Source organism: Elgaria multicarinata, chromosome 11 (assembly GCF_023053635.1).
Source record: "Elgaria multicarinata webbii isolate HBS135686 ecotype San Diego chromosome 11, rElgMul1.1.pri, whole genome shotgun sequence".
Lineage (NCBI taxonomy): Eukaryota > Metazoa > Chordata > Lepidosauria > Squamata > Anguidae > Elgaria > Elgaria multicarinata.
Window position 1 is genome coordinate 7893472 of NC_086181.1, and position 20809 is coordinate 7914280.

At 41.5% G+C, this 20809-nt stretch overlaps 1 protein-coding gene across 2 annotated transcripts in view; it reads right to left on the reverse strand.

Moving 5' to 3' along the window:
* Positions 1–3173: 3173 nt before the first annotated feature.
* SMARCE1 (SWI/SNF related, matrix associated, actin dependent regulator of chromatin, subfamily e, member 1) overlaps positions 3174–20809 on the reverse strand; it is a 33517-nt gene continuing 15881 nt past the window's right edge. For both annotated transcript variants that reach the window (XM_063138807.1, XM_063138806.1), the window contains exons 5-11: positions 16195–16275; positions 15084–15215; positions 14243–14414; positions 10578–10750; positions 9166–9267; positions 6098–6308; positions 3174–5049 (exon numbers count right to left, since the gene is read on the reverse strand). In XM_063138807.1, the coding sequence (XP_062994877.1) occupies positions 4838–5049; positions 6098–6308; positions 9166–9267; positions 10578–10750; positions 14243–14414; positions 15084–15215; positions 16195–16275 (1083 nt within the window). In that variant the 3' untranslated portion in view covers positions 3174–4837. The remainder of the gene's footprint in view (positions 5050–6097; positions 6309–9165; positions 9268–10577; positions 10751–14242; positions 14415–15083; positions 15216–16194; positions 16276–20809) is intronic.

A 20809-nucleotide genomic window follows, 5' to 3' on the forward strand; every position in this document is an offset into this window, starting at 1 on the left:
TTTTGTCCAGTTAAACCCCCCAAATCCCAGTTTAGAAGCAATAAACTCCCAAACTCTCTTAGTCCCATACATTATGTATGTCTCAACATTCTCCAAACTTCCTGGAATATCCACTTCTTACTTCAGCGCTTTAACAACTCAGTCGTTAAATTATTTCACACCAACTCTTAGCACCTTTGCCCCACCAGTGGTGAGTCTTAGGTCTCATCTACACCAAGCAGGATATTCCACTATGAAAGTGCTATGAAAGGAGTATATAAAAGGCAGAAGCCACACTACTGCTTTATAGAGGTATTGAAGTGCACTGACAACTGTTGGGGCCCATTGACACATATCATATACCTGCTTTCATACCACTATATCCTGCTTGGTGTGGCTCCTGCCTTTTATATACCGCTTTCCTACTGCTTTCGTAGTGCAATATCCTGCTTGGTGTAGATGAGGCCTTGGGGAGGTTTTGGGAAGCAACTTCTGCAACTTTACAGTTCTGCCTGTCCTTATCTCTGGCTACTAGTATCCACCTAACAGGCTAGAGTGGAATAGTAGTGGCCAAGAGACTGCAATGTGAAGAGGAAAAATCTTCCTTCTAAATTCTCACCTAAGTGTTGCTGGCTACTCATCAAATCCCAGCCCCTGGGGGAATCCAAGCAGGTCCTGGAAGCCATATGAGGAATCTTTTGAATGATGGCAGTGAAACTTAGATCGCCATGAAGTCACAGGGCAAAGTGAAGATTTCTAAATATTAGTGTTAGAAAGGAGAGAACTCCTGCAACATCTTCCTTTTGAGAGGTAAGTGTAAACGAAGATGGAGCCAACGGTACAACCAATCCCTCTCTCTTTCCTGCATCACATTTAGATATACAAGCCCTTGCAGTGTTTCCCATGTGCATCTGCACTTTGATCTTGGTCAATTTAACATAACTGGTTTCAGCCCTAATGATAAAAGCCCAAATGTTAACAAAGAGTTGTACTTTGGAATCCATACAAGAGGCCTAAATTACAGTACATGGAGATTTCTCATTTGTTCTCAGTTCCCTTTTACCCAGTTGAACATTTTTTGAGGAGTCTGGAGTCACACCAGAGTGTTCATCTTGGTCCTTAATAAAGTCAAATATACATAAAATGACGTTCTAATGCACTTGGGGTGGGGGAGAAAACAGGATAAAACAGAAGCGTGCTGGGACAAGACAACCTGTGCCTTGGGTGGAGAAAATGTTAATGAAATTTTGATTGTACGGATTTAAACTGTCTCCAGGAGCCAAATCCTCCTGGGGTTTCACATAAGAACACACAAGCTCTGAAAGTTACCGCAGGCAGTTAGGGAAAATCATTTACTCCACACCCAACTGCAAAGAAGCAGGTGTGCAAAATTGTGGAGTTGGCTTGAAAGCTCTGAAAGGAAAAAGTGTTTCTGTTAGGCGTGGAAGCATCTCAAGCAACAAACACCAGCCGCCGACATATACAGAAGTAGAGAGCCAGTGTGGTGCAGTGGTTAGAGCAGTTGACCTCTGACCTGGCTCCCTCTGGATGATGGCACCTACAGCTCCCAACAACCCAGCTAGTATGGCTAATGGTCAGGGATGATGGAAGCTGTAGGCCAAAGTATCTAGAAGGATCATCATTGCAGAAGGCTGGGTTAGTGTCAGACTAGGATCAGGGAGACTCAGTTGGAAATCCTCGCTCCGCCATGAAGCTTGGGCAGGCGGCCTTGGCCCACTCGGTTCATTTTCTTTGTCAGCCTAACTTGCCCCACAAGGCTATTGCAAGGATAAAAATCAGAGAAGGGGAGTGTCTCGGGCTGCTGGGGAGGAAAAGTGGGACATTAAATAAAATCAATTTTCAATAGGCGAATGGACACGTTACGTTGGATCTTATTTTTGAGAAGCCATGAAGTGATTACATATATCGCAGGGGAGAAACTCTCCAGGTTTTTAGATCTGCTACTGTGAAAGGGAACTGAACAGGCTCTTAACTAGAGTTCAGGAGGTTTTCTAGGTGCAGCCTGTGCAGTGGCAGAACCCAACTGTATGATTGCAGAGACGATGAACTTCAGATGCAGAGATGCCTCCCCATGGCTCATGCTCCACGTTCCTCTCAATCACTCCCCCAATTCCAGACCCCCAGCCTCACCAAAGAAACCCTATATACCCCAAACGCCTAAGTTAGGATGCATTCACAACCAAGTACAAGTTCAGTCAACACAATGCAGCAAAATCTGTATGCAGAAGCAGGTTTCTGCAGGTCCAAATGTGTATCAAGGTTAGGGCTATCCTGAATATTCTTCACTTTTGACTTTTGGGATGCAAATAGTGCTTCGATGGCGGTAGAAGTATTTCTCCCAAATCCTTTTAATTGTGAGAATTTTCAGCTTGTTGGAAATACTGTTTGCTGCCATTATTTTTGATGGACCTGTTCAGAAGACACCTTAAACCATGACTTTAACCACAGTGGTTAAGCCAGAAAGCCAGGCCGTGTTCAGAATACCTTAAACCACGGCTTTAACCACGGTAAATAAGGCTTTTTGCTTCATTCACCGTGGTTAAAGCTGTGGTTTAAGGTGTCTTCTGAACACAGACTGGCTTTCTGGCTTAACCACCGTGGTTAAAGCCATGATTTAAGGTGTCTTCTGAACAGGGCCTCTATCTGTTACTGCTTCTAGCTACTGCTTCCTCAGGTAATCACATAGGCAATTCATCCAATTAAGGAACATGGAGATAAAGTCATGACACTGCACAGCTAGTCACATTTGGCTACTTAATGGTATCATTAATGGTGAGGGCAAACAAAACCAATTGAGAAAGGCAGCAAGAGAAGGACATGAAGATATATCAGCAAATATTTTCAAACTAAGAAGGTACTTTTTGACAGACCTAAAATATCCCGAAAAATGCAGCAAATAGTTTTGGCTCAGGCAAAATCATGGTGCCTGTCTGGATGCATTTTAAAAATGCAGATGAAGATGTACATCCTCATCCACAGAGCCAGTAGTTGCTGAGCCTTAGATATACATTGGGATCAGGGAAGTTCCTTTTCTTTTTAACTGGAAGTTCTGTGTTTTTTTTTAGAAACTGGCATCTCCAGATAGAGTTCAGCTTCCTCTCTATTTGTAGGAAAGCAGCACTTTACGACCAATGTGTTTCGAGACCAGAACAGAACACTGTAGCCTTCTCATATTTTTAAAACATTCTAGTTTATTACATCAAAAACTATTTAAAATAGGCCAATGAAAGTTAAAAACAAACAAACAAAAATGGAACCCACTACTAAACCATAAGCCAACAATGGATTATGAGACATTCACAAAACCTGTAGTCTTCAGTTAAAGCTAGCAATTTTGAAAAAATCTTCTGAGGATTCGTCAGTAGAGGGCAAGCCTGAAGCAGAACTCTCAGACAGCTTGTGTTTAAAAAGAAAACAAATAACTTTGTGATGGTGCAAGACATTTGTAGAGTTCATTTCAACTCAGAGCTGTTTGATACAAACTTTGTATGGTGCTTATGTAGTGTGGCACCGTGTGGGAGGTGAAACAATTTGATCAGCTTGAAGGAACTGCCTCGGATTGTGTTCCACCACACCTTTGCATCAAGCCATTCACAACAAAGGGATCAAAGGGCATCCGACAGGGAGAAAAGGCCCTCAACAAAAGGATCCCACATTACTCTAAACAGCCCCAAGGCACCATGAAGCTGCATGACGCAATCACATTTTCCGTCAGGAATGGGCTGCAACAGCCTTCCCCAACCTGGTGACACCCACTCCCCTGACGTGTTGGGAGTACAGCTCCCATAATCTGGCTGTGAGTCAAGTGCCTTGGGAGAAACTGCATGCTGTTTTTCGTGCTTGCATGGGAGATGCTACTACTGTAGGAAGGAAAAACGGATCTACATAGTAAAATTTTGCTTAAAGCCTTTGGGTTTCCAAACTGCAGAGATTTGAAATGTTATATTATCTATGATGGCTTTCAGGGTTGACCGACTGCGCTATTTCCAACATTGCAGCCACTTTTCTTTTACAGACTCTGAAATTTTGTTTAAGGTCAAATGTCCTGTGATTGTGTTTTTTATCTGCATCTACTTTTTCATACTATTCTTTAGTGAAGTAAATTGTATAGTGACACCACTAATATATATATTTTTAAATTGTGCTAAAAAACTTTTTTTTAAAAAGTATTTTTGGAGAAGGAGGAAAGAAAACAACAGAGATGATTTTCAATCCCAGCACTGCAGTTTTGGATCTAGTAAAAAAAAAAGGAAAGTTCCTTTATCAGCAAAAATGAATGGCAACTTAATTTTGCAGGAAGGAACTTGTGGTTTTCACAGATAGAAAATTGATTATGTTTGGCAGGAGCTGAAGTTTGGAATTATTAATTCCACATGTGCCCTGAAATAATGTGGAAGAGAGTGACTGAGGTTTGGGAAACTTGTACCATAATAACCAGATTCTACACTGTTTAGAGTAATGTGGGATCCTAACTGAGAACAGTGAGCTTTTCTGAAGGTTTAGAGCCTTCTTCTGCATTTCTCTGGAAAAAGAACATAGGGGAGAAAACAAAACAATAAAACAAAACTATTCCTTGAGACAGATGTGATGCGCTGCACTGCAACGGAGAGCAAGCTGGGATCTGGTTTTGTGCCAGCTGATCACCTAGAAGCCGTTACTCACTTCTGAGCATTTGAACGCACTGGCATCACACAAGTTGCAAACAGTTAAAATGCCCAGTATTCTTTTGGTGGTGGCCAACATACAAAACACAAAACAATAGCAATTTACAGAACACTCTTTCCCATGTTAATCGTTTTAGAAAGAGTGAGATATATGAAAAGAGGCCGCTGTATATTTATTCCTTTTTTTCACTGTCTTCTGAAGCTACTGGGTCAGCTGGGGGTTCTTCAACCATGGCGCTGTTGCTTTCTGAACCAGTGTTGCTGTCACTTGTTCCTTCCTCCGCCATGCTTTCACCTCCTTCTTGCCCGCTCTCCTTGTCTTCTGGAGTGGATGTTCCTTCACCGTTCTGCTGGCTTTCAATAGATTCTTCTGGGGGAGGTTCCTCTGCCATAGAAAGAAACATGTCTCTTTGTCAATTAGATTCTTTTGTGATTGTTAACTTGAATTTTATTAGAAAGTTTTCAGGCACAAGAACAGCATGAACAGAGTTCAAATAAGGAATGACATGGATAGAAGGAAAGCAAAATTAAGATGATCCTATCTTAAAAGTTGTTATGCATTACATACTGTTTCCACTCTACTCCTAGAACCTAGGCTACATAATACCCTTCTATATTCTAAACATTGTCAAATTCAGTAGTTTAGCAAGCTGTTATAACACTTACTTACCATGGAGATCAGAGAGATGAATTAGATGTCAAAGTAGGGAATGCAGATATTCTGTAATGGTTGTCACCCCTTTCCCCAAAACTCCCCATCTTACCTGAGGTAAGTTCCACCTACAATGTTTGAAACTTCCCTAGCTAATGGCTGCATGAACTTTGTCTTAACTTTTTTTGAAATGAACAAAGTGGGACTGCTGCGGCATCATAAAATACTCACAGGCATTCTGAAGGCTAAAGTGTTAAATTTCCACCACAAGGGCTTAGGAACAGAACAGGCTATGAGTTTTCATTGGGAAGGTGTGTAGAATAGTGTGTGTGTGTGTGTGTGTGTGTGTGTGTGTGTGTGGCACCACTAGAGCAATGGTAATCAACTTTTGGGCTGAGAGAATGAAGAGGGTGATTAATGCAATAGTACAGAGTAATCACAGCAACAAGGAAAAAAAGCCAAATTCGGCAGGTCTCACACAAAGTATTTCTTCCATATAAATACAAAATAATTCCTGCCCCTTGAGCGCTCTTGATCAAAGTAAGACAGATGCAACTTGAGAGGAACATCGGAGGAAAACTATTAACAGAATTAACAGGGGAGCTGGTTTTTTTAAAATATAGTCTGGGATGGAAGAAATTACCAAATGTACCTGATCATTCCAGCCAATCTGGTGACACTGGCTAGTTCTCCCCTCCCCTCCCTTCCCCAATTAAGCCGTGAGCAGAACCAGGCTGCTGGAGAGAAAACCCTACAGCCAGCCTTGCCAAAAATAGACTACCTGCTTCCATGGGAGTAGGTCCTTCTTCTTTCTTCTCCTCTGCCTTGCTAGCTGCTTGCTCCTCCTCAGTGCTGGTGCTGTTCTGACTGCGCTCTGCTTGCTCTGCAGCTTCTTTCTCCCTTTCCTCTTGCCGCTTGCGGGCCTGCTCCTCAGCTTGAGCGATTTCTGCAGCAATTTTCTCCATGTCCACCTCGACTTTCAGGCTGCACAGCTAGTGATGAAAGGAGAAAACCATCTCACTTTTGAATCCGGAGGTATTGTTAGATTATTTTATCAGCCTAATGATAGAGTTAAATTCTTGTTCCTACTTTGAACTCACTAGGTGGCCTTACACCAGTCATTTTATTTCAAGATCAGCTCCTTTTGCTATGTGTTTTGATTCTCTTAATACCCAAGGCATAAATAACTAATCTGTATAAAGTGATCCTGAGTGGACACTTTTGCTTAAGAATTTTGGCCTTGCTGGATCAGACCAAGTTCTATATCTAGTCCAGCATGCTTTGCAAAAATCCCAGTAACTAGCAACACTAGGTTATCGCTCAGAAACTGACCAATGTTGGATCAATGGGATTTCTTCTACCCCAGCCTATAGAGATGGGTGAATACAGGGAAACTGCCTTGTCAGTATACGAAGTCCAATGGAAATTGGCCAGTGATTCACCTTCTGCTCTTGCCTTATCGATTTACTGGAAGGACTACCAAAATAATGCATGTGGATCTCTTAGAACACCATAAAGGTTGATACAAATACAAGGTCGCATTTTCAATGGGATTGGCTACAGAGAGAATTTTGAAAGGGTACAATGATGGCTAGAAACTTGCTTTTTAAAACATTTAAGTTGCAGTTTTCCAGTATCTAACCAAAGCCTGAGGGCCACACAGACATGCCTAAAGGTCTGCACATTTTCCCACCCTCAAACGATCTGCAGTAATAGGCTTTCCCAAAATTATTTTCAAGAAATTAGGCTGGATAATAGCAAGGAGGGAAAACACAATAATTTTACTCATAACATGTCTTTTGCATCAGTTCAAAGATGGCCTCTCAAGGTGGCATAACATTCAAACCTGTGGCAAGCCCTGGTGCTCTGAGAAATGGTGTTACTCAGAATACAGCAAATGCAATTAGAAGTCCTAGATGCTGATGCAATCCTATATATGGGTTCAATGAGGTTACTCTTAAGTAAGTGGATATAGGATTGCAACCTTAATCTCCACCACTATATTTGTGGCAATAATATAGTGCAAAGAGAACATGTTACTAGCTGGATTAAAAATATAATCAATGAATAAACATGCATTAGACTTTTTATTGGCCTATTTCTGAGAATCCTAGACAAATTGCTTTCCTGTTTATTCAAGCATCAGTATCATAAGAAAAGCCATGCTGGATCAGACAAAGAGTCTATCTAATCTAGCATTCTGTTCACACAGTGGCCATTGTGTTCAAACAGGAGACTTCACAGTACCACCACCACCACCAAGCTGGGATAAACACCCAGGTCTCCAATGACTAGGTATGCGTTGTGCAAAACCAGCAGTACTATCTGACTCAGAATATGGAAGACAAAATCCAGCTGGTATAACCATGATTTATTGTAAAAAATAATGAATGGCTTTTCAGAAGAATTTTCCACAAGAAATCCTCCTTCCTGCATTAAGCTGGAAATATGGCTTTTAAATATATATATAAGTATGTGTGTCATTTTTATGAGAATGAGGTTTTACAATAAAAAACATGTCAACCAATTTGACTCCCTCCTCCTCAATTTTCTATAGAATGCTCCAATTGGCAGACTCCCTGAACAGGGTTGTGGACCCTACCTTTCCTCTGAAGTTTACCTGGGTGAGACACACATGAAGTTGAATCCATTCCCCTAAGTGAAGTAGCCATCTCACCTGACCAGCATCATGGAGCATACAGTTTGTCTAGGATAATTATACAGAGGCTAAAGATGCAGGTCTGGAGCAAAGGTAAGTAGTTTCCAAGACTATAAATAGCCCTGCTGCCTGTCCCCAAAAGCTGCCAGCTAGGTAACACGGGGAGGCTTACAAGCAGGGTATAAAAGAGATAAACTAATATGATAATCCAGAACTCTTGAGAGCTATGTTGAATGTTGGAAGCTGAGACAGGTCTAGATCTCACTGAAGTGCTATGATAAATAAATGCCTCTGTTTGGGCCTTAGACAACAGATATGAGCTCACATGATGGAATGCTTCCCCGTGGGGTGGGGTGGGAGGAAGATTCTTACACAGAGTAAACTCATATGTTAGGGAGGACAGTAATCTGAAATGGTTTCCTTGATGTCATATTTTCCACTGGGGAGTATGTTCAGTCATTTGTGTCTGCTCCCCAACCTGCAGTCTGGCATGGCACAGCGCCCCCACAGTTTTACAACCTCAGTGAGAACTTAAGGCCTTGGTAGAAAAATCTCTGCACTCTTTATCTTGCATTTATTTTACCTTGGAAATAGCAGTGCTTGAACTGTCTGCGGTTTCCCCATTATTCCATTCCCAGTTTATATACTAGGAGACAAATAAAATGTTCACAAAAGGTATCAGAAGAAAGTAATCCTAGATCGGAGTTGATCCTGCCTAGTAAAAAGCTGAAGACCTTTTTATTCTCTCAGTATTTTAACAACTAATTTTAACTTACATTTAAATTTTACTGTTTTAATTCTGTATTTTAATCTTATATCAACTTCTGCTGCGTGGTTTTATCCTGGTTGTGCTTTTTATACTGTATTTTGTATTTGTGTTTTTAGATTGTTGGTTTTTATTATGTTCTTCATGGTTTTAATTTTTGTGAACCGCCCAAAGAGCTTCGGCTATTGGGCGGTATAAAATTGTAATAAATAAATAATAAATAGTACTTCCAGATAAAAGATCTCACTGGCCTTGACAGATCATTAGTAGAAAGCATAAAAATGCAAATGGAAGCAGGTGCTAAGATTTCAATTTTCCCTAGACTTGGATCTGGGGAATCAACGATCAGGATCAACACACACAACCTCTTTCTACTTGGACTGAAAATGGAGGTACAAGCAGAAAAGCCCTGGAGAACCTTTACCCTCTTCAGCTCATTGTTAAAGGACTCTGTGCTCTCCAAGAACTTCCTCTTCTTGTCCTGGTGGCGTTCTTCGATCTGCAGGAGTTCAGCTTCTAGTTTCCGCTGTATATGGGTGAGAAATTACAATACAAAGTGAACACAAAGTGGTAACAAACACAATTGTTCAAACGTACATGTGAAGTATCGCTGCATTTGGGGGAATGATTTCAGGATGTGTGCCACTTGCTTTCTATTCTGTACTTTGCAAAGTGAACATTTAGCCCACATATTTAACAACTACGGAAATTAACGCACATGTAGAAAAATAGATTCTGCTAATGGGAAAGTGCCACATCTTTGAACGAAGCCGCTCCCAGGTTCGCCTGGGTCAAAGGCTGCATTTCTGAGCAGGATAATTTGAAGCATTAGTCCACACCCCTTATTACATTTGATCTCCCAACAGATACCATCTGAGGCATTGAATATTGGACCTCACCCCTTAAACCTCCCCCAAAAGAGAGTGTGAGAGAGGCATGCTCTGCGGGCAGAAGGAGTCATATGCCAAGCATGTGTGTTCAGGTACATCATGTGAATTGGAGGATATCCCAAAGCTGCTTCATTGAAATACACTCAGGCTTATAGCAAGATTCGTTTTCCCACCTGCAAGAACTTATGGCTTACAGGAAGAGTGAGGAAGTGTACATTTCTGGCAAAAGCTAGAATGAATGATACAATAATCTTTGGGGTTGAGGGGAAACAAAATACAAAACAGTAATTCAGGGAAATGCAGGTTTATATTCTGCAGACTTTGGGCTCCACACCACCATGTCCAGCATTTTCTCTTCCCCCCCCAGGTTTTGCTTAATCAGCCTGAAGAAGAGTTTCTGAAGGATTAAAAAGCTTGTTTACTATTTTGTAGGAATTTAGGTGGCCTTTAAAAAGGTTTCACCCTTGTATGATTTTTGATTCCCCCGCCCCCCCCCCCCATTGGATCAAACACTGCTACCTATGCCTTTTGAAAGTTTCAGGGGAATTTGATAGGTTCCAGCCCTCTTTGGTAGCTCAGATGACACTCTGGTATATTTTATTTGACAAAATAAGAGCCCTCCGTAGAGATGACCGAAAGTACATCAAGTTCAGGATCCTGTTTCTAATAGATGCTTGGCCACCAAAAGCCAGTGTCATAAAAATGTCTTACACCTCTCCCAGTATGTTTAACACCACAGATAATTTCAAACAGGTTTTGACCTAGTTTTAAACTATTGTGATTTTCCAACAGAGGGAATCTGGGAATTCTGAAGACGCTAGCACTTCAAAAGAATTCTCAGCATGCTCACCAAAGTACAAATCCGAGTTTGGGGGAAGTTACACTGATTTGAAACCAGTTTAAAAAGTTATTATTTATTAATAGTTTTCACATATCCAAACTTTACCTGGTGAACCATTAAGGACTGGACTTGACGCTTCAGAACTTGCATCCTTGCTGTGGTGACCACTGATCTGACATCAGGGACCACACTTTCACTCAAGATCTCACTAATTAAGCGGTGGTTTCTCTGAAAACGGGCTGTAGCAGTGTGTTTCATAGAAAATCCATCATCATAATCTGAAACAAAGACATTTACAGTAGCGAATTACAAAAGATACAAGTGCAAATTACAAAAGATACAAGGGCAGATTGCACACTACTACTATTGCTTAGCTACACACTGGACACATAGCCTTGAATTCTACACCCTTCCTTTCCCTCTGTAACTTTCTGCCATTCCTATGCCCTTTTCTGAAATCCTGAAGCTATGAAGCAGAAGCAAGATAAAAATACGTTTAAAATGTATACCTACATACACTCAGCTGTTTGATTGTAAAATTTGGGCCTCCTTGGCTGAGAATGTGTGTTCACTCCCATTTACCTTGCAACAACCCTGCAGGGTAGGGCGGTGTTATTAATTATCCCAATATTACAGGGTGGGGAGAGAGGGGGCTGAATAAATCTAATGAGCTAAGCTCTGAAGAGAAATTTGGGCTGGGTCATGCCTCTAACCACTGTTTTACCAGGACAGAAAACCAATGTTCCTATTGTAAAGATCACTAAATACAGGTGCTTCCTCTTAAACAGAAGCTGTGGATGGTTTGAAATTACATCGTACTCTGTTACACGTTTACTCAGAAGCAAGTTTCACTGTACTCAATGTGACTTACCTTTAGGTTAGTATGCGCAGGTTTGCAGTCTTGCAAGAGCAAATGGGAAGGTCCAGGCCTTGTAAATAAGCCCACAAAAGTTACTAGCCTGCCAAAGTTTTTATTAGCCTGTTGAGGGCTGGCAGAGGAGGGAGAGAGAGAGTGCCTCCCTCCCTCCAACAGTCACCTGCATTTCTAAGCTGCCTGCAGAGGAAGGGGCTTTCCTCTTCTGGTAGCCCACTTTATTTCTATGCTGGCTCCAGGGAAAGGATGGAGCACTCCATCTTTCTTCTACCAGATCACTTACTTCCTTGCCTGGAATTCCTTGTCACCTATAGGCACCAGGCACATGTTGAAATACAAGCGGGTCTAGCCCTATGTTAAATGAAGCTTCTCCCATTGCACGTTACAAATCTTTTTTAAAAAAACTAGACAAAATGAGCTACTCTATAAAGTGGAAAATAAAAAGGAACAAGGAAGTGTTTTGCAGACAGAACAGTAAACTTTTTTCATATAAACATTCAGTTGCCCCTGTTGAAGAAACCTGAAAGATCATTGTTTTTTTCAATAGCAACCTAGCAAGCCCTCTCTGTCATCTTTCCCCATGAAAACAGTTAAACTGGATTGCAAACTCACACCCACCCATTCTCTCGCTGCCAGAACCACTTCCCAACAAATGAAAGAATGCCACAGGCAGACAAGCATCAAAGGCACCTCTCCAAAGTGCTTTTCTAAGTTAGGAGAATAAATGCCAAGTATGGGTTTGACCTTATATCTAAATAAAACGTTATTTTCAGGTTTCACAGAGGAGCTACCCTGAATTTCTAGCCCATCCCTTCCAGCCAATGAATCCTATGATTAATGAAAGTGTTTAACTTCCGACTGTAGTACAACTAGCTCCAATGTTGGCCCTACAGATACATGATGGAGTAGCCATTTTGGATCCAGCCCTCCTCACTTTAGTTTCTAAAATGAGAGGTGGGTAGCCGATTTGCAAGCTTACTCATTGTGTACCCTGAAAGCCCTTTGCACCAATCTCAAGTTTGTGTGAGTTTGCTGTGGTTTACTCACCAATGAAAGGTATTTTGGACATGCTCAAAGGTTCCCGTTTACCCTCCATGCAATGTTGGGAGGGCTGAACCTTGACAACCAAGTTTTCTAGGCCTAGGATCTCCATGAGAAATATCACACACGCCTCAAGACAAAATATTGCAGTGTGCATGCTGAATCCACCCCCACACCGCCTGCAACTGAAGAGTCACTTTGAGAGATAGGATGACTGGATTCCATGCAACTACTTGTAGAAAACTGCAATTACTATAGTAAAAAGCCCACGATTTGGAAAGGCTTCAAGAAAAAGGCATACAGTTCTTATATGGTCGATACCAAACCCTCTGGGGGCTGGAAAGCAGCAGCTTGGTAGCTTTTAATATTAAAAGACGAGTTGAACAGGATGTTGTGCTGAGAGGGGAGAGGAGCACTGAAGGGACAGATTGCCCCCCACTGCCCAGACCATACCAATCCTCCATAAGTTTGGTGGGGGTGGGGAGTGTTAAAAATACCTTTTCTCCTCTTTTGAGAAAGGAAGAGCGATGTTCCCCCTGATTATCTGGCTCCCCTACCTACAGTCTTTGCTCAGCAAACTCACAAAAGAACGCACTGCAGCTATGCCAAGACAACAAGCATATATGCAGTATCGTTTAAAGCAGATCAATTACAAGTACCCATTAACCACCCCGTCATACTCCCAAAGTGGGGATTCCAGTTCACATCCAGAATTGGAAAACGGTATTGAGCTGGGAGAGATTTGCTCTGGGGCAATGAGCACAGCGCACAGGGATAACAAGCTAGGCCCCAGAAGACCCTTGGGCAGTAGAAAGAGGTGCCTGCATGTCCTGAAAAGTTTGGATAAAAAGATTAAGACACCATCTTCTTGGGCACCAAGGAGCTCACCTCTGCTGGTGGCTTGCTTCCTAAGGGAATAGGCAGAATGTATTAGCTAGACTGCCTGCCTCTGGGATGAGCAAAGAATTCCACATAATTCTTTCAAAGTGAAGATGACTGACAGAAGTAATTAAAACTGATTGGGAGGTTTCAGATGAGAGCACGGGTACAAAAAGTGACAGGTATGAACAGAAGCTGCTGGATCTATTTCACAGCAAATGGACATGATTTGAAGCAAGGTTTTAATAGATATAGCTGACAAGCTGGTGCAACACGGTGGAAAGTGTGCAGGTCAACCCTAATTTTTGCCTCTCTAAGACTGACTTCTTGGTTTGATCTTGCGGTTTCCACAACACATCCTTTATTGTGTTCTTGCACAACCTCTGAAAAAGACTGACAGACTTAAGACTGATGGACTTTGCATAGGTGAACTGGAGCGGGGCCTATTCTGCTTGTGCACCGCATGGGACTGTGTAACAAATCTCTGACCAGCAAGCAACTCCCCCACCTCAATCAATCCAACAACTGTGCAGAAAGAGCCGGTGTACTCTACAAAACGTGCCAGTTGGACAAGGAAGTGCAGAGGACTCAGGCAGTAAGATAGATAGATAGCCATTTTTTCAGGACACAGCATAATGCCTCCCCCCAACACCCGGCCCCGTGTGTGTGGTAAGTTCAAATTCTTATATGTCTAATATGGATGAAAAATAGCTGTTTGCATTTTGTGCATTCTATTCGTCTGCAGGTCTCAAAAGAACAGTTATAGCAAATACATAGATGACCCAAAGAGCAGATATAAAGAGACTTGTGGTTAGTCCACCACCAAGCAGCTTGGGGGTAGAGGTGACAAGAGATCGAAGGGGATGAACTGCCCTGCGAGTTCCCCCTGCCAAATACCTATTAGTAAGAGCCTGCAGCTCCATCGCAAATCACCTTGCCATTGGCAGAAAGCACCACGTCCTACACTCTTGCTTACCATCTGGGTCCTCTGCAGGCTGGATGCTCATATATGGCTCCCCTTTCTCCATACGGGACTGCCTTTGCCGGCTTTCCTCCTCCAGTGCAGCTTCAGCACGACTTTTTGCATTGATGTAGGCGAGGTAAGCAGGTGAGTTATGGTAGGCCTTCATTGACTCGTTGTATTCTATCTACAGTTTGACACATACAGGTTTTTTTTTTCTTTTAAATTGTGATCAAGACCATTGCCTATACCCTTGGGAAATTCTTCTGACTAAAGGATCCTCGCAGTAAACAAGGATAATTTCACACGAAGCAAGGAGTGCACATCTCAGGGCAACTTACTGAGATTTAATTGCTCTCTTCTGCAAGGGTCTCACAAGCAAAGGCATGGTAGGGTTAAATTTAAATCCAACCCTCTTGGAGTGTTTCCATATATATTGAACAGCAAAGGGGAATACAGGGAAGTGTAATGCTGAAAGGAACTGGAAGAGGGGAGTCTTGGTAACTGCTTTATTTCCAGGTGCCTTTATACTTAAGAGTTGGGGGCAGACAGGGAGGGCACACAACCTTGACTCAGGTTAATTGTATGATCTTGGAGTGTGGGGGCTCTTTTTCAAGCCATCCAAGGTATTGTGATTCTATCATACTCTCCTTAAAACTCCTGGGAGATCTGGCCTTGCACAGCAAAGTGTTGAGTCAGTTTCTTTCCTCAATGACGTTCTCGTATGTGAGCCCGTTTTATCATCACCTCTTGCTGAACCAGTCTTTTTTATTTTAGCTTTGTGTGTGTGTGCGTGTGACAGAGAGAGACTTCCAGCGTCATTTGGGAGTGAGAGAGGGAGATTTCTTCTGTGTACCTTTTCTGCTTCATATTCATTTAGGTACTCTTGCTTCTCTTCATCAGTGAGGTCTCGCCACATCCCTCCAATGATTTTTCCAATTTCCCATAACTTCAAGTCAGGGTTAGACGCCTTCACTTGGTCCCAGACCTTAACAAAAACATCTGTAGTAAAGCTCCAGCTAACTAAATACTTATAAAATTAAACACATCTTTGTTAATATCATCACCATGACTATGGTCCTTTCAGAGAACTATCACCACAAAGCAAGGCTACATTAAGACAGTCATTTTGGCTACGCTATGTCCACTGTTGGATTACTTCTCTGGGGCAGCAAAACAGAGGCACAATGTTTATCCACTGCCTGGTTTTATTCTCAGTCGCACAGCATCCTTTCATAGCATCCTTCCCTTAAATTCTGCACGTTTCTTCTCTTTTCTTTTAAAAGAGGCTTCTGGATGAAATAAACTTTTTTTTTAAAGAACCAGAGATAGAAAGGCAGGGAACACAGTCCTCCTTCTGGCTCAGTCACTCCTTGACACTGGACCGGATCAGGTGCTGTCCAAAAAACTTAAGAAAAAGTCACTGATTTCTTTTTTAAAAGGGAAAAAAGAGGCATGGTACTACACCCTCATTCCCTCTCTCTAAAGTAAAATGAGAAGAGAACTTTAAAAAAAAACTTTTAAAGAAGCAAAGTAGATTCTACGGCCATTATTGCAAAGTCCATCTATGGAGTTGCACCAATCTTGCTTTGCCACTGAAAGTGGATACCTTTAACACAGAAAATTCTGCCAATAAGTCACCGGACGCATCCTTGTTAGTAGAGGAAGTGGTAGTATGTTTAAATATTTTCTAAATATCCAATTAAAAAGTCTTCATTTCTCCCCCGACAGTATGGCGGCCATATTTCATTTTGTGGTGAAACTTATTTCCCCCTCCACTTGGATAGTTCACTATAGCCTTCTCTGTGGAAGGAGAAGACAACTGCATTCTCAAGTTTTCCCTTAAGGAAAAAAGAATAAGTGAAGCACTCAGGTTCAGTTTTTCAATTCAAGCATTCTTTAGAACAATGAAATAAGTTAAACATGAGCCAGATTTTAAGTGTCACTTGGTAAAATTTTGTACCCACCTTCCTGCTGTACCTCATGTAGGGCATGAGAGGCTTATCTGGAGGCTTTGGGGGCTTGGGGATTGTAATACCTGACGATGCCTAGAGAAGAACCAAATAAGATCCACTGGTTATCTTATCTCAAACACCAATTTGCCAAGAGACATATACAGGTAAGTAAGACACAGGTGCAGGTAACATTACTAGCTCTCATGAGAACAGAGTATATTCTCCAATGCTAGTCCTGAGTCAGAAGTACCACAACAGTACCCGGACTTGTAGCTTTAATGAATTTGTCTGTCAGTACAGAGATTTTGTACTAAAATGGCAATTATCTCAACAGCACAAGCAGAAACTTGAACAGCAGCGCCAAATGTCTGTTCTCTCTTTCTAATGAGAGCGCTTGTTACTCTACTTGCACTAACTACCTGAGGCTACATTCACACCTTCCCTTTAACTCCTGTTTAAATCCCAGCTGAAATATCAGTCCCAACAACATCACTTCTGTAGCATTTGCCTGCACAGCTTCATGAGGATTTAACTATTCCCAATTTCCAATTAATTTCAATCCCAATGGTTGGAATTTTCATGCTGTGAAAAATCTGGCTATCCCACCATCCCCTACAGCAAGTAAGGGAAACTGGAGGATTCGGTGTCTGATAGGGACTGACTGGGCACTTCCGCCCACCCCCAGGGCAAGTACTACTGAATCTTTGATGTGCCCAATGTTGCTCCTGTCACATTTTATTTATTTACAATATTTATATACTGCTCCCCATTCAAAATTTTAGAGCAGTGTACAATATAAAATACAATAAAACAGAATAAAACACCTTAAAATAGATTTTTTTAAAGCAACATTGGCTCTTTGCGAGTACTCGGTGTTGCTGCTGAGTATTACAATGGATTTACCACATGGATTTCCCCCAAACTCTCAGTGGGAAGCATGAACTGTAGAGGATTAGGGTCACTTGCTGCAATAGGTACAGTGGCAAACTAGGAGTAAAGGTCAGGTGTGAAAGCAACCTCAATGCTAAAGAAAAGAGACAGGAAGCTTCAGGAAGAGGAAAAAGAACAGAATTGAAGTGGTATGGATCTTCTTTCATTCAAGGCCTTCTCAAATTACACTTATTCCATAAAGACAGACTACAAGTGGGAAGAACCCCAGAATATTTATTGGAACAAGATCGCTGCAAGGCTTGCTCCCTGAACCTGTACATCATATGAGTCCGAATTGTACTGTCCGAGTCCAAATTAGATTGTGAGTTCCTGGAGGGACCTTTGTCTTCGTTAAAGGTTTGTACAAACGCGAAGCACTTTGCCTGCACTCAATAAGAAAGAAAAAGAAAGACACTAAAACAAATAGGTGTTATTGACTAGCAGCTGCACAGCCCCTTCCTCTCTACAAAAAAAACTCTTTCGTTTCAAAATACAGCATTTGCACGAATACAAATAGTCCTTTTCAGAGATGTGCTGACACTTCATTTGGATTATCTATAGATTGCCAGAAGTCTTACTCTGAGATAGCCTTAGTCTTATACATTTTCTGCATAATGATTTCAATTGAACTAGTTCCGATGACCACGACAAGCCTAGACTTCCATACATGTGCTGAAATCAGGGTAACTTCCAGATAGTGGCTATCATCCAGAGTTGTGTGTATAACATGGGAATTTAGTGCCGACTTTGATAAATTGACCTGTTGGCATACAAGGACCACTTTTCCAAACTGTTGCTGACAGTGGGAGAGCTCCACTTTGGACAGTAGAATTATATCATTGTAATATTGTAGTACTCACTGGGTGGTTGCTTATAGTACCAGAACCTCTGATATGCACACTGAACACCATCCACAAGGGCTTCACATTCAGAAAACAGGGTGGAAAAAGATCCATGCATACCTTTTTTTTTCTTATGTGAATTTCCTCTTTCACATAAAGAGGAACAGTCTGTGTGAGCAAAATTCCACTGGCAAATTGGAGCACGTACAGCTGAACTTAAACACTGTAGCCCATTCCAGAACAAGACACACCACTGCATGGATCTCAGCTTTAGAAGAATCAAGTCAATCTCATGGGCTCTAATAGTACAACTCCCTAGTTAGCGGTAAAACCTATATGGTAAGAATAGTTTGCAAAATCAGGCCTCTAGTGTTTTAAAAGAAGCACTTGGAAATAGCTTTTCTTCTTTTTTTAAAGGGAGAAGGCTTTCTCCTTGCCATATTTATGAAATGCTATGAACCAATCAATGCATACATCACTTCCACTGAAATATTAAAAAATGTTTATGAGGTGTATGCATCAGCAAATGTATACAGATACACACACACAAAGATGACTTTGAAAACATTCAGTGAATCAATTTAACGCTTATAAATCAATAGGAGTTTTTAAAAGATAAACCACACATATTGAAATATACATGGCAGAGAAAGCTGTAAACACTCATGACATATATACAATGAAAATCTGTGAAACAAAAGGAAAGAAATCCTGTTTCAATCTGAATTCAGAATTTGGGGATTAAAATGTGTTAACCAAAACCTGGGTTGGATTTAACAATGTAAACCTATATATGTCTATTCAGAAATAGCCCCATTGACTTAAATGGAACTTACTCCCAGGTAAGTATGTACAAGGATTGCAGTCAAAGTTCATGAATGAAGGGAAATTCCCCACCACTGTAGTTGTGTGTGGTTTCTGTATCCCTTCGCTCTCTGTATCCCTTCGCTCTCTGTTTTGCCCTATTTCCTATTTCGACTTTTGATCTCACCATGCAGAACAGAAAGAAGGCTCCTTTCAATTTAGAAAATTAGTGTATTAGAGGGAACCTTGAAGACATGGTTTCAAGCCCCATGAAAGCCATGGATTTACTGGATGGCATTAGGTCAAACAATCACTCTAGTAGTTAATTTACTAAAAGTGGGATACTAGGCCTCAAGCCTGATCTTTAGCCACAGAAAAGTGATAACTGCCTACAGTGATTCATTATTTTAAGAACAGAAAAAGTTTAGAAGTGCTGTCCTTTTAAGGTAGCCAGGAGATGCAAAAGAGATGAATCCTAGGTATTTAATAAGAGTTCAGGTTCCAGGGCCAGTTCTGCTAAAATTAAGCATGGAAATAATAAACGTTATTGGACCAATACCAAGCCTATACAAACTGTAGCAACCATGAAGAGTAAGGCTTAGTTCCTACCCAAGTGGCAAAACTATGTCTGAGCTATACCACTGCAAATTGGAGTGGAAGCTTATATGATGCTCCCTCATCAACACAGACAATGTCTACACACAGAAAATGAGCATGTGAGGGAGAAGGCTTGGATAGAATCCTTCTCACAAACAGGCTTGTTTCATGTGCCAGGGAGTTATATTAGATGGAGAGCCATTTCATCCTTTACCAAAGCTGAGTTGGTACAGCCCAGACACAGGATGACCACTTCAGGGAGAACTAGGACTAAGAAGTGGGCTGGAAAAGGTTACAACTTCCTTGCATCCTATCACAGACTCATGATCATGGGCAGCTGGGGATGAAAGTTCCATGCTGGTAGGGAAACCGGTGACCTTACAATTCACCATCTACTTTTCTACCTCACAGGTTATCAGGCTAGCGGGGGACCAGGCTAGTTGCGGACCTTCAGTTATCAGGAGATCATCAAGTAAGTCCCCTTGGAGTTGAACACTTCAGTGGCAGGGGAGTTAGGTGCAGCTATGAAAATAGCTATGTACTTCTTTGGCTGAGTGTCCAGTGAGAGCAATAATGCTTCTAATACTTATTATAGTTATCTAATACTTATTACAGTTATCTAATACTTATTATAGTTATCAGTTTCTAGTTAATTCCAGAAGAGTAGCCATGTTAGATATATTACACATGCAAATGCAGGGGCATGGGAACCACTTCCTTCTGGTTTCTTCCCATATTGTACCTGTAAGGAAGCATGCAGGAACTGCACAAATGGGGCCAATGGCGGGATTCTTTCCCATGCATATGCTGCTTAGCTGGGAGGACAATAATCCCGGGGGAAGAAATAATGTAATCAGCCTAGACTGTATCCAAACGTTACTGCAGCATCATGGATGGAAGGCATGGCAACGTGGCTGCCATGCCAATGCAGTCATCAGTGGCAGGTACTGGTACACTTTGATCCTCACTTGAGAGCAGCCAGATGACATGGTGCTATGGTAGTTAAGAGGCTAAAGGGTTATTATGGAGTAAATCTTTCAAGACAATGTCATTTTTCATTAGATACATGAAGTGTGTCAAGGTGGTGGTATCACGTTGACAGGTGACAACTGCTTCTTAGTTAGATGAGGACATGCTTTCCAAATTGTAATCACCTTTCAGAACAATGTAAGAACTTGGCATAATTAAAGTTTGTGTAAAGGTAGTAATGGGAAAACGCTTTTTTAAAAAAATTTTTGAGAGTGGACAGGTATCCCTCCATCACACCCACCCAATTCCAGATCACTGTTGATTTTTACACTTCACGTGGAGGCAGAAGATGCTGCCTTCAGTAAACATTTCACCAAGGGACAGCACGATTGGAATTTCCTATAGTTCCAAAAACTATTTCCCCCAAATTTTGGGGAAAAAATCTTTAGTTCCAAAATTTGCTACTTCGGTCCATCCCTTCCAGT